Source organism: Trachurus trachurus (assembly GCF_905171665.1).
Source record: "Trachurus trachurus genome assembly, chromosome: 20".
Lineage (NCBI taxonomy): Eukaryota > Metazoa > Chordata > Actinopteri > Carangiformes > Carangidae > Trachurus > Trachurus trachurus.
The window spans coordinates 14,706,847-14,719,650 of NC_139911.1; the positions used below are offsets into that span (position 1 = coordinate 14,706,847).

Consider the following 12,804-nt stretch of genomic DNA (forward strand, 5'->3'; position numbering starts at 1 on the left):
CTGAACTCACTCATGGCATTAATTCTTTTCACAGTGCAAAATGAAACATTGTTCTGAAGGTCTTTTTCTCACTATTCAGATAGAAACGTACTGTACAGTTCTACTTCCTGCACTACAATATTGTCCAGACACAGTTTGTACCAACGCTCGCTGCCCAAAGTGTTTGAAATTCATCAGCCTGAACAAACTGTTCACATTAACTCTCAAGGCTTCATTTACTTCCATTGCTGCAGGAAAGCTGAAGGTTAAACATTTTGTTCATCTTTTTTTTTTTTTTTTTTTTTAAACCTTGGCCATCATTTTGTATCATTTCAGGTTATTTGTTGGACTTGTTACTAAAATCTCTATAAAAAAGAAAAGAAAAGAAAAGAACATGAATCTTTCATTGCCAATCAAAAGTTCAAAAGCTCCAGTTTTTATGTCCCCCGAGCTCCCACAAGTAAAGCTGGTGTATAAATACAATGAATAAATAAAGTAAAATAGAGTTGCAAAATTTTAAAATATGACTTCACAATCTATAACTACTGACAAATTGACTACTATACTCCTAAATATTAAAGTGTGTCTGCATGGAGCAATGTTGTAGTGTTGTCGGTGGTTTGTTCACTGTTTAAAAAGCTTAAAAGGTGAACATACTGTATAGTGAAGTGGTGCTGATTATTGTTATTAATCACACATTGATGTTTGTAACAACAAGTCTATAAAATGTTCATGTCATTCTGGGGGGATACACATCAGTCTGAGGTCATTTTCTCAACATGGCAACCCAAATGTTTTAACGCCCTATAAAGGATTTATAATGGTAAATGTTACATTGTAAACACTGAAGGTTAATTGGATTTTTTATAACATGACTGAGTGATAATATAATAAAATAATGTAGGATTCTCTGGAAAGCAGTATTAATAGTAAGTGGATTATCCTGGTGCATTCTAACCATTTCTTTTTTCTTTTTTGATATAAATATTTGAAAATATCCTCAAAAAGTTAAAATTTAAAGATTTAAATCAGACATACACATATTTCAGGGGTTGTTGCAGTTGCATACTAAAAAGCTGACCATCGTGTCCTGGAGTAATCACTGATTGCACTGGACTCTGAGCCTCCTCCTCTGGTGTGATATTGCGAAAGACCTCAGAGGCTGAAATACATGAGTGATTTCATTTCACGTCCCAGCCACTCTCTCCTCTGACACAGCTGCTGAACCAAACATTTCATCTGTACAAAAACTGCGAGTCTCTCCCAGATACGAACCCTCCGGGAGCATGATACTGCTTTTCTTTGTGACTTTACTAAGGCTCCCATTCAATCAAATGCCTTCCATTGTTAAGAGCAGCCCTCTCCCTCCTGTGTGTGTGTGAGTGTGTGAGAGAGAGAGCGAGTGTATCAGAGATGAAATCCAACACCAGACAGCAGAACAGTATAATCTCTTCGCATTTATTATCAATCTGAATGTTACTTTTCACACAAAATATATAGTTCTCATTCAGGCTCTCAGTATATATATTTCAGATAGCACTATAGGGGGATTCATTAAGTCATTCATCGTCTATACATTGAGGGAATAATCTGTCATGTTGCACAAAATATCACAATATACCAGTGATGGAGGGACAAACAAACTTACAATTCCAATATTCCGCTTAAATATATCATATTGTTATGATGTTATGGTGATATAGGATGACAGTATCTCTAAATAGAAGCTATAACTATCTCGGTTGGTAAACTTCACATTTAATATTAACAGGGATGTTCATGTAACAAACATTTCATGGTGTAAAATGTAAAACCAACAAGGCGATGAGTAAAAAACAGCTGATATGTTGCGATAATCGTGATCTGTGAGGCGTTTTTCTGTGTCTGTGGTTCGATACAAGAGAGAGAGAGAGAGAGAAAGAGAGAGAGAGATGTCTGGACCTAAAATACAACAGTACACACACACACTTCAACATCTGTACATGTGATGCTGAGTATACTGTATAGTAGTTGATTCAGATCACAGAGGAGAAACGTGAGGAGTTTATTTCCAAAACGCTATATGTATCCAGTACATCAATTCATTCTGTACAATATTATGATTTTTACAGGCAAAAACTTAATTTACTTTACATATTATTATTATTCTGAAGGTACTAGAACTGCAAAAGTCAGTTGATTAGTCAAATAGTCGATTGGTAATAAATGTATTTTTTGAGCTGTGTTGCCAAATATTCTCTAATACAATTATTGTTGTCCTATTTGTCAGTAAATTACATATTTTTAAATACTTGACTGTTGAATGAAGACATTACATTGCATATTTTTTCCAATATTTCTTTTTTAACACTTCAAAGACTAAGTGATTAATCATGTTATTTGCAGCCCTACTGTGATCTGTTTTCAGTGTGCGAATAGTCATTTTCTAAGCATAGGCTTCAGCTTTCGAGAGTAAATAGCTCATTTTGGAACAAAAAATCTTCACTTGACATCACGCAAACATCTCGTCAGTGGCACTAGAACGGTATGTTCAGGAACAACATCACAGTTATAGAGGACCGGGGATCATATCGACAGGAAGCCTCACAGCGGGACTGCTGATCCAAGTTCCTCCATCAGATTAGATCAGGACCCGCTTGTCTGCTCCCGAATCGCTCGCAACGACGCGGATCTCAGATCAGCAGCCGCACTCTGAGGCCAGATTTTGCAAATATGGATCCGGGTGCGATATCTGGCACGACATTCATTAGTATACAGTATATATAGAGGTGAAGAGGAGGCAGAGACAGGAGAGAGAGAGAGAGAAACGGAGCGAGGAGAGGGAAGGGCAGAGAGAGATGTCAGTCTTGAGTGGGCAGAGGAAACTGGTGCTCAGCGAGCGAGGAGAAGGTGGAGGGGGTTGGTGGGGTGTGGGGGGGGGTAAGATGCCTTCACTGAGGAAGCGCTTTCAGGATGGCGTTCACCTCCTCTGCCACGGCTGTCAGCGCAAACTCAAACTGCTCCTGAAGAGGAGGAGGAGGAGGAGAGAAAGCATGGAGAGAGGGAAGGGAAGGAAGAAGAAAGTTTTATTGAGTGTAATGGCTCAGGAAAGCCACTGCAGAAATGATTGGCAACCGCCGCCGCCTCCTCCTCCCCCTCCTCCTCCATCTCTCCTGACCCTGCCTGGGATTCGTGTGACCACAGTCTGAAGGTGAAGGTGAAGGTGAAGCGCTCTCTGGGCTTTCAACTCAGGCGGACCCTGCACTGCCATCGATCCAGCCAGGTGTGTCTTAAAATGGAGCTTTTGAGTCAAGCTGTCTTTCAGCTCTTTGTGTGTGTGTGTGTGTGTGTGTGTGCATTTGTTTGTGCTTCTGACTCATAGTTTTCCCTGTGGAGCAAAAAAAGGGGCTGACTGATGTTTGCCCCATGGACCTGGTGTTTTTATATTCCTCTCCTCTCCTCAGGCTGCAGGCCACGGGGTCCTCTCCTCTCACAGAGAAAAGCTACGTAGGAGTTTGGAGGGAACAGTCTTTAGATGTGTCAACACACAGCCTGCCATAGTCTGGCCTGAGGATAGGCTGAATCGATACGGAGGAGTCACTGGTGGCCGTGCCTTTCACTATGCAGCGGAGATTATGTGGAGTGTTCATGTTTTCTATTTTTACGTGTCTTCTGATGATGCGATTCGGACAGAATATATGTAAGTACGTCCGTCTATATGTGACTGCATCTAATCCCATGTTGGGTTTAAAGTTCTGCGTATTTAAAATAATAATAATAATAATAATAATAATAATAATAAAAGACACTTTTAAGACCAAGTTTTGTGTGTGTTGTGCTGTTCAGAGTCCCACCACTGGGGGGAGATCAATCTCTGCTTGGCTGATCAGAGATGGATGGATGGCGGGGAAGGAAGAAACAACAGTCAGACATGCTGTAATCACTGCATGTTGATGTCTGTCAAAAGCAGTAACCAGAGCAGAGAAAGAAGGGAAATAAACACCCCTCCTCCTTCTTTTTTATTTGCAAGCAACAAAAATAAAGATAATTGGGTGTCCAATCCGTTAAACCTAACTCTAAATTTCATACCTCATTACAATCTAATTTCAGTGTAGCCTCAGCATGAAACCACAAAGTGGAATCAACAATATTCCGATATAATTTCACTTAAACTTGTCAGAGAAGAAAAAGAGAGAGTGCTTGGAAAGCTGCTCTGCACTGAACAAAGCACATCTGTAAAAGCAGCATTAATGAAGCATCTAGGTGCACTGGAGTCTGTTAGTGAGCAGCAGCCATAAATATTACCAGCCACAGCCGCTGCATGAGCTGCGCCTTTATTATTATCATCATTATTATTGTTTCTTCCAATTACAAGAGAGAAACAAAACTAGACTTCCTACCTGATGTTTGCATTAGTGGGCGAGAGGAAATGCTTTGTACACACCTTAAACTATTTTCTAAAATGGTGTGAGGTTGAGGGCCCGCTGTGATATCGACTGTAGAGAATTTAAGTGGCTGCATGCGCCACGCAGAGGTTTGAAAGCTTGGGTAATAAACATTTACATGGATGAAAGGGAACAAAAAGGAAAGGATTTTTTTATTTTTTTATTTTGATAATCAATTAAAAAATTTCAAGAGAAAACGCTGATGGTTTCGGCTTCTAAACATGAAGAGGATCTGCTGCTTTTTCTGTTTCCCCTCCTTTAATTCAATAAGATTCTCTATCTCTCTATGTTTATCATATGATGGAAATCGAGGGCAAAAATGTTTCATGGGCAAAATATTTCAGTGGCACAAGATCTCGGTCACTTCTCACATCTCTGTATCACAGATAAAACCTGGAGCAGGACAATGTATTTTTTTCTAATCCTGAAGCAGTTATCAATTACCACATCATTTCCCCCTGATCCTGTGCAGATGAAGTAGACAATCGTCTGTTTGAATGACTGCAACCCCCCACCTCTTCCTCTTCCTCCCCTCCCCCCACCTTCACCCCCCCCCCACCCCCCATCTCTCTAAACTCAAAGCCGGGGACCTTACCTTTGTCTGGACCATGCCAGCTCTCTGGTCTCTCAAGTGCTCCAGGGTAGCGGCAATATCAATCTCTTTAGCACCTGCAACAGACCGAAAATTGGACTGAGTTCAAAGCAGCGGAGTAATCCAGCTCACATCTGTCAATCTCTCTTTATACTGGGCTCCCTTTGGAACAGTGCAGCGATTGAAAATTATTACATTCATCCCTCGAAAGACTTGGACGAGAGCCACAGACTGTTTCTCGATAAAATATGCAAGAGGATATTTTTGGGGTCTGGGAAATGTGCAATAATGCATTAAAAAAAAAAAAAAAAAAAAAAAAAAACAGAGCGCTTGCTTCTCTGTGAGAGTCTTGTTCAAAAAATTGGTTTAGATTATGAAGTCTGCTAAGAGCTTTTTGATACAACCATATCACAGTGCGTGTGTGTGTGTGTGCACATACTATGTGCGCGTGTCTGAGAATTAACAAACTCTGACTACAGTGTTTTATAGCCTTTGCAGTAGCCATGCTGATGATTAACCCATGTAACAGTTGTTTGTCTTGAACAGTGATCAGAAGCTGCTGAGAGGAGTCGGGATTGGCCGATGTTAATCTGGAAATCTTGTTCTACTTTCAGATTCACGGATTTTGAGAAGAACACCAGAGGTGATGGGAGGAAAGAGAATGAGAGAGTGAGACAGAGAGTAGGAGAGAGCAGAAAGGGAGGCAGAGAAAGGAAGCAGACGAGAGGGAGCAGGAGTAAAAAGTATGTATGTGTGGAAGAGCGAGAGAGAGAGAGAGAGAGAGAGAGAGAGAGAGAGAGAGAGAGAGAGAGAGAGAGAGAGAAAGGGGGATTTAATGCAGCTGGACTTAGTGCTCAAAGTACTCCAGTGCTCCGACAAGACTTTCATGTCTCCGAAAGGCTGGATTCCAAAGTTAAGCTGAAGAGAGGCTCTCCGACCGAAAGGAAAAAGCCTTGGAGAGCGAGATTATGTTCATTTTATACATTCGATTCTGGGGCGAGAAACAAAAGGTTAAAAAGAGACTGGGTGGCACCTTTCATCACCGCGGACAACGGCTGCATTCGTCACTGAACTACATGAACCTCCATCGGGACGAGTCAGGCTTATTACTGTGGTACAGGCAGCGAGGGGGGAAGCGCCGCACCGCTGACAGGGCTGGAGCACTGTGGGGGGGTCGGTGGGGGGCGAGCAGAACAGGGAGGGTTAAAGGCCGGAGGTGAAAGGGCAAAGGTCAGGGGTGGGGGGTGGGCTTAGCTACGGAGGGTATTTAAGTGACGTACGATGGCCTTTGGAAGAACTCTGCTCCTGTGCGACAATAGCAGTGGAGAACATGGATACCTCAAAGAATGATACGCCAAACCAGACTTTTTTTTTTTTTTTTTTTTGTGGGCCAGCAAACAAAATGATGTAACTGTTTATTCATGCAAATGGTGCTTATTCTTCTCAAGCTGCAGCTCCTGCTTCGTCACTGTGGAGACTCGACTACAAACACAGATTGTTCTTGTTGCAGGAAGCAAAAATTCAGAAAAAGAAATCTGTCTTCAAACCTGTTCTATATATATGTAGCGATGCAGTGAAAATCCTTTTCAGGCAGATTTTCCTTTCTAAAGACGTGTGGATGATAATCTCCCTATGTTTTAAAGTCCATCTATCTATCTATCTATCTATCTATCTATCTATCTATCTATCTCTGGCTGAGCCGACAACGGACCAACACATGGACAAAGCACCTGGACGGCCATGTTTCTGCCATCGTCGTGGTGATCCCAGTTGGGTTTTGTGTGAAGCAGGAGCGAATGTAGACAATGTTCAATGAATGCACGGCACATTTTTTAAGGATTGTTAAGAATAAATCAATAATAGAGTAAAATAAACACACTGCTCCCATTAAATATCAAAAACATTTGAATGGATTTTTCCTTTAAACATTTCATTTCCATGCATGTCCTATCTAAATTCATGTCGCAATTGTGATGCAGGTCAATATGGCGTGACGGTGGCTTAAATAGATAATTACTAATGTGGGTGTAGGTTTCGTTTTCATTTTCTCTTTCTCTGTTTCCTCTTTGTTCTTCTCCCTCCTCTCCTCGCAGCTCCCTCCATTTTTTTCTTTCTTTCTTTTTTTTTGCCTCTGTCTTCGCTGCCTCTCCAGGCCTCAGAAAAGTCACCCTCTAATGCATCCCCAAGACCCTCTGTGGAAAATGAGAGGCTTTAGCGTTGCCAGGGCAACACTTGAACGCAAGCAGAAAGAGTGAAAGGGAAGCCATTGATCGTTACCTTTAGCCATCCTATTGAGGACCATGTCAATCAGAATGTAAGTCCCACTCCTGCCAGCTCCATCACTGCAGAGAGTCAGAGAGAGAGAGAGAGAGAGAGAGATCATTAAGGTGGTGGAGTGAAGCTCGGGATGCTTTAATCTCAGAGTGTTTTTCTTATAAGGAAACAAATTGCTCATTTACATCTGCATCTGCTGAGTTTATTTAAACACGTAGTCAGACACACACTGCTGCCTCCGACAAGCTAAAGCCTGATATTACAGATATAATAAAATACCTAAATAGCAGAAATCAATAATAATCTTTAATATTCCTATCAAAGTACCTGAGGAGATCTGAATATTTGATGCTCCAATAAATGTGATTACGTTAAGCCTTTGCACACGAGAGCATGTGTGGTCTTGAGACTCGCTCGCCTATTGGGGAGAGGGGAATGGTTTCTGAGGCGCACTGGGGACAAAGGCTTTTAAATGCATGCACCTCAGGAGCAGAGGAGAGGTTGAGAGGCCAGGGGCGGTTCGAGAACAGCTTTTGGAGAGCCTTGCTTTTCCATTACTCCAGAGATAGTCTTATGAAAAGCCTCCCTTTGTGCCCGCCGGCCATTCAACGGCTCTGCATGTTAATTGCAAACAAGGCGTGCACATCGCTCTAATAAAGGCAAGGCCAATAAAACAGGAGAGCGGCCTGAGCACCACTGCTTCATTAATCCAGTGCTAGACACTCTGTCTGTACGGCTCCCTCAGAGGGAGAGCGGGGCTGCCTGGACCCCATGCATGACTTAACAGGATGTGACTATTAAAAGTGGTCAGACAGATACCTGGTGTTTAATACAAACCAATCAAGGCCAGTTAACTAACTCAACCAAATGGGAAATGGGAAGAGTCTTCGGCTGCACGTCTTTGTACCAGACTATTTCCATACGGACACAGCCAGTGGAATAAACAGCGGCTCCAGTGGACCCAGATAGAGTAAATGGACTGAGCGGGGTTTAAATAAACAGCCTCTCCCCTCCAACACACAGGCCACGACAAACACTCTGCATCCCAATTCAGCAGTTCAGCCACTGACACAAGGTTCAAATAGTTATACTTGCCTGCAGTGAACAATTATCGGGCAAGATCGACCCCGGTAGCACTTGTTAACCTTTCTGCAATAGAAATAAGAATAAAAAATAAAAAAAGAAGGGAAAATGGGATGTTATTGTTAGCTTTACAACAATACGTCTTGAATAAACAGGCTGTTAAATTACACTCTGGAAACAGGATCGATTCTTTTTGCTGAGTAATAACAGTGAAAATTAAAGCAAATGTGACTCATGAGGGACTCCTGCGCTGCCGTCTGGGTGAAATTAATGGCTACAATAATCAAGGAACAAACACAATCCTGAGAGATGTTCCCTCCTGTCAATCAATCACTTTAATTTGAGCAGAGAGAGAGAGAGAGAGAGAGAGAGAGAGAGAGAGAGAGAGAGAGAGAGAGAGAGAGAGAGAGAGAGAGAGAGAGATCCGTGTTGCACCATGTAAATAAATTGAGCATCATTTCAAACAGCATTATTGTAACATGTGGGTGATGGATGTGGTGGTGTGATGTTGTGATTGCCGACCGCCGACGCATTAACCCTGGCCAGTTATGAATGTTATACACCACAGGCACGGTGAAGGCCAACAAGCCTTTTCACACCCCGCTGTTGCCATGGAAACTGACTATACTGAGAGCTTCCACGTCTCTCCGCTTCCCGTTTTTTTTTTTTTCTTTTTTTCCACCTTTCAACGACGGAGAGAAAAATAAATGTCTGTATATTTCATCATGTGTGCAGTTTGTCTGCTCTGCGTATTGTTTGTTAAATCAGTACAGCACAATATGTGAATAAAACAAAGAATATAACATAAATCATGTTGCATGAACATTTCATTACATCAATTTATGTGTCTGCTGTCAACAATTACTACCACTATATTATCAACACTACTACTACTAGTGATAATATTGTGATGCAGCTCATAATAATGGTTAATTGCTACAGATACTGCAATATATTATATTTATATAAATATTTTATAATAACCACTGCTAGTTTGTGGAAAATTTCCTCTTTTTCCATTACTACTGATATATATTTCCAGTTTTCTGAACCCATGTATGTTTAGTTTTTGTATTTTATATGTTTTTGTGAAGCTTCCTGTGTATCTGGACCTTAAGAAGTGCAACTGTGAACAGCAAGAACTGTGTGCTTGCATTTCAAAGCTCAGGTGTGCTCTATTTGATGTCTTTGAGATTTGCCTTTTGCTTCGATAAAATAAAGGTGTTTGGTAACAAAAAGCTTGGTTTTATTGAAACACAATGTTTTATTATTTACTATTTTGAAGTCTTTCTCTCTCTCTTTTTTTTTTTTTTTTTTACATCAAATTACATCACATTGAATGTGCATTTTAGCTTTTTAAGGTATTTTACTGGCAAATATATGAGGTAAATCAGAGTACGTCCTTGGGCAGAGCGTACAGAGATGGTTGGAGTTCCCATGCAAGTCAGAGGAAGGAGCGGTGAGAGGAGGAGGAGGAGGAGGGAGACAGAGAGTCAGGAGTGACAGAAAGACAGTTTGTGCACAGGCCTGGCTGAGGAGACACAGTTTCCAATGATCACTTTTGTGACTATGCAACTGGGCTCATATTACTAGCTGCAACATCACAAAAATGACACTGGCAACCGCAAAATACTGAGTTGGCCGAAACCGTGAAAACCGTGAGTGTACAGTGCTTCGTGTGGATCTCTGAGTCACGTAATCAGAGAGCTTTAGTTTCCCAATAACCTACAGCAGCATTAATGGAGTTACATCAAGGCAATCTGGTCATTAGGGAGAGCTAGACAGCAAAGGAAAACTTATGTATGTAATCAAAACAGCTCCAACCTGCACACCAGTACCATAAATAAATAGATCTGCCTGCCAGCTACACCCAGTTTAATTTAACAGCACCAACTCTGTCAGGAAAGGATGACATGATAACACTGCACATCCTCTTTTTCCCCTCCTCTCATCTGCATTCAAACTGGAGGGATAGACTTCCATCCACAAATCAGATGCATCTATTCTCATTTGGAGGGCTTTTCCTATCCCTCCTGGGTTTTCCCAGAGGAGCTATTGCTTCTCTTCTGCCAGAACACATTATATGGAGAACAGAGTGAGGTTATTCAGTCACTAGCTTTCCCCCTCTCCCATGTTTTTAGCGAGACAGCTCTCATTTAATTGGGTGTTTGAATTAGGTGTTTTTTTTTTTTTTTTCATTTCTTTTCTTCTCTTCCCAAGCCAAGCCAGGCAGTGCGGGACTGTTAATTTGCTGCATCACATGTGCTGGAGGGAGGTGAGGGAAATAGGCCCAGGATGAAAGGGATAGTACAGAAACACAGTCCTTATTAGAACCATTCTCTAGGACACCAAAAGGCAGAGGGGTAAAAGGAGACGGACCAGAGAGGCACTGACAGAATACAGAATATAAGGGAAGGTGATTAAGAACAAGCGCAGGATAAAGGCCAGTTGTTAAAAAAAAAAGAAAAAAAAAAGGTGAAAATCTGTTTTGAAATCTGCCGAGGTGCAGAGTCTCCACTCTACCTGCGGAAGTCTAAGAGCGTCCTGGCCGAGGTGGGGATCCCGCGGTCCATCCAGGACAGGAAGTGGAACTGAGTGACGGTGCGCGTCTCGTTGGTCTGGAGATTCTTCAGGTAGAAGCTCCGCACCAGGAAGTCCTCACACCAGATGTGCTCAGACACCAGGTTGACCTTAAGATAGAAACGATATTCGCAGGGTAATGATTTATGTCTTCAGCTGCGACCATAACTTAATCTTAACGTAAAACATATCGTCTGACTCAGCTCCAGCCCTGCAGGTAGATACGTTTATATGCACCTGCTCCCTTACTAACCATATCTGTCAGTCTTGTTTCTGGCCATATACTCTCGTTAAGATGGATGGTTCTTTTTGGTTTAATTGACAGTCTTGGATTGTGAAAACACAGGATTACATTTTAGTTTTTTACTTTTAATTCTCTTGTTGGTGATGTTTCATAGAAATAACTGTTTCCCTAAGAGTTTGTATGCTCAAGTGAAACTGGACAGTCACTGTGTGATGAAATGACATGAAACTATTGGGGGGAAAAAAGTAAGGATCTTTTTGTTATTCAGACTGTGTTTCTGCAGCAGTGAGCGGTTTACACCATGAAATCTGAGGACTTTTAACAGACAGCCAGTGAAAGGCCAGTTTAAAATGAGGAAGTGGTCTCTATTAGAATACTAGCCTATATATGCAGTATTGTTGAGATGTAATTTTTTTCCCAATAGTGTCAGATTGAAAGTTTTTCTCTTTTCTGTCTTTTTTGTTGAAAATTACAAATAAATGGTTTCTCTCAGGCTGCTGTTCTGTTGTGTTCTCCTCTTCCGTTCTCCATGCCACCTTTCACACCAAAACTACGCTTTTGAGATACTTATCTCTACCACCACTCCTGTGAAATTTGCAATGAATGAATATGTTTTTTTTTGCTTCCCAAACTAAAGTGAAATTTGAAAACTCCACAGCAAAAAAGCGTTACTGTTACACAACAGCTTCACAGGGACTCTTTAGCTGAAAGAAGTTCCTCCAAAAACTATTCTCACAGCCTCACAGTAAGTGGTGAAAATAGTGTGGGAGCCCCAACAAATAAAAATGAAACTCGATGTATTAAATCTCAAAAAACACTGACACGTACCTCGTATATGTGGTAGACATCAGACCCCTCGTCGGGCCAGTAGTGGTGACACTGCTTGACTCCATTTTCAGAGAGTGGGGTTAGCATGACGATGACGACGCAGCCGCTCTCCCACACCATCTGCACGTCAGAGGAGAAATGTCAGACGTCTGTTGAACACATCCTGAGATGACACCGCTCTCCTCAAGCACCTGCGTGGAATTACGACATCGCTAATGTGTAGCGGAGCTGCGCCACTAGGAGCAGCATATTGCACATTAGCATTACACGCCGGCCTTGTATTAGAGTGAAATTGATTTCTTAATCTGGGTCCAGGAAGTATGAATAAATGTCACCTCTCTGCGTGTGACAAATGATAAACGCCGGATGGAGCAGCAGGAGGCCGCGTCATGTGTCGCCCTCTCTTAGTCGTCTGAGCGAGATCACAACTTCTACTGGTGCCGCTGCTCCATTTCATCTGATCACAATCTAATGTGTCCTTTGGAAAAAAAATATATAGGCCCACGGCAGCCATTAGGAAAATGAGGAGGAAACACAGGTTTTATGATTGCTATAAAAACACAATGGCCCTGACTATACACTAATCACAAGCTTCTGCGATCCAGCCCAGTGGACACATTACACGCCAACTGTGGCAGGATGTGATGAGATTAGGCAAGGTGATAATGTGAGGGAATATTATTCATTTAGTCTTGTAGAGGTTTGGCAAATATTTGGAGGTAGTGAGGAAATAGAGCGATGTTGGTCTCCATTTTTAGCCAGCATCATTTGTGTTTTTTTAGACATAATAAAAAACGTCT

The 12,804-nt window shown here is 41.7% G+C and overlaps 1 protein-coding gene across 1 annotated transcript in view; it reads right to left on the minus strand.

Annotated features, from left to right (window-relative positions):
• Positions 1-2,909: 2,909 nt before the first annotated feature.
• Positions 2,910-12,804, minus strand: part of ptprn2 (protein tyrosine phosphatase receptor type N2) — a gene marked incomplete at its 3' end in the record, with an annotated part of 123,636 nt that continues 113,741 nt past the window's right edge. Inside the window, exons 17-22 of the mRNA XM_083995575.1 lie at positions 12,005-12,124; positions 10,876-11,042; positions 8,365-8,418; positions 7,273-7,337; positions 4,999-5,072; positions 2,910-2,981 (exon numbers count right to left, since the gene is read on the minus strand). Coding sequence (XP_083851701.1) covers positions 2,910-2,981; positions 4,999-5,072; positions 7,273-7,337; positions 8,365-8,418; positions 10,876-11,042; positions 12,005-12,124 — 552 coding nt within the window. The remainder of the gene's footprint in view (positions 2,982-4,998; positions 5,073-7,272; positions 7,338-8,364; positions 8,419-10,875; positions 11,043-12,004; positions 12,125-12,804) is intronic.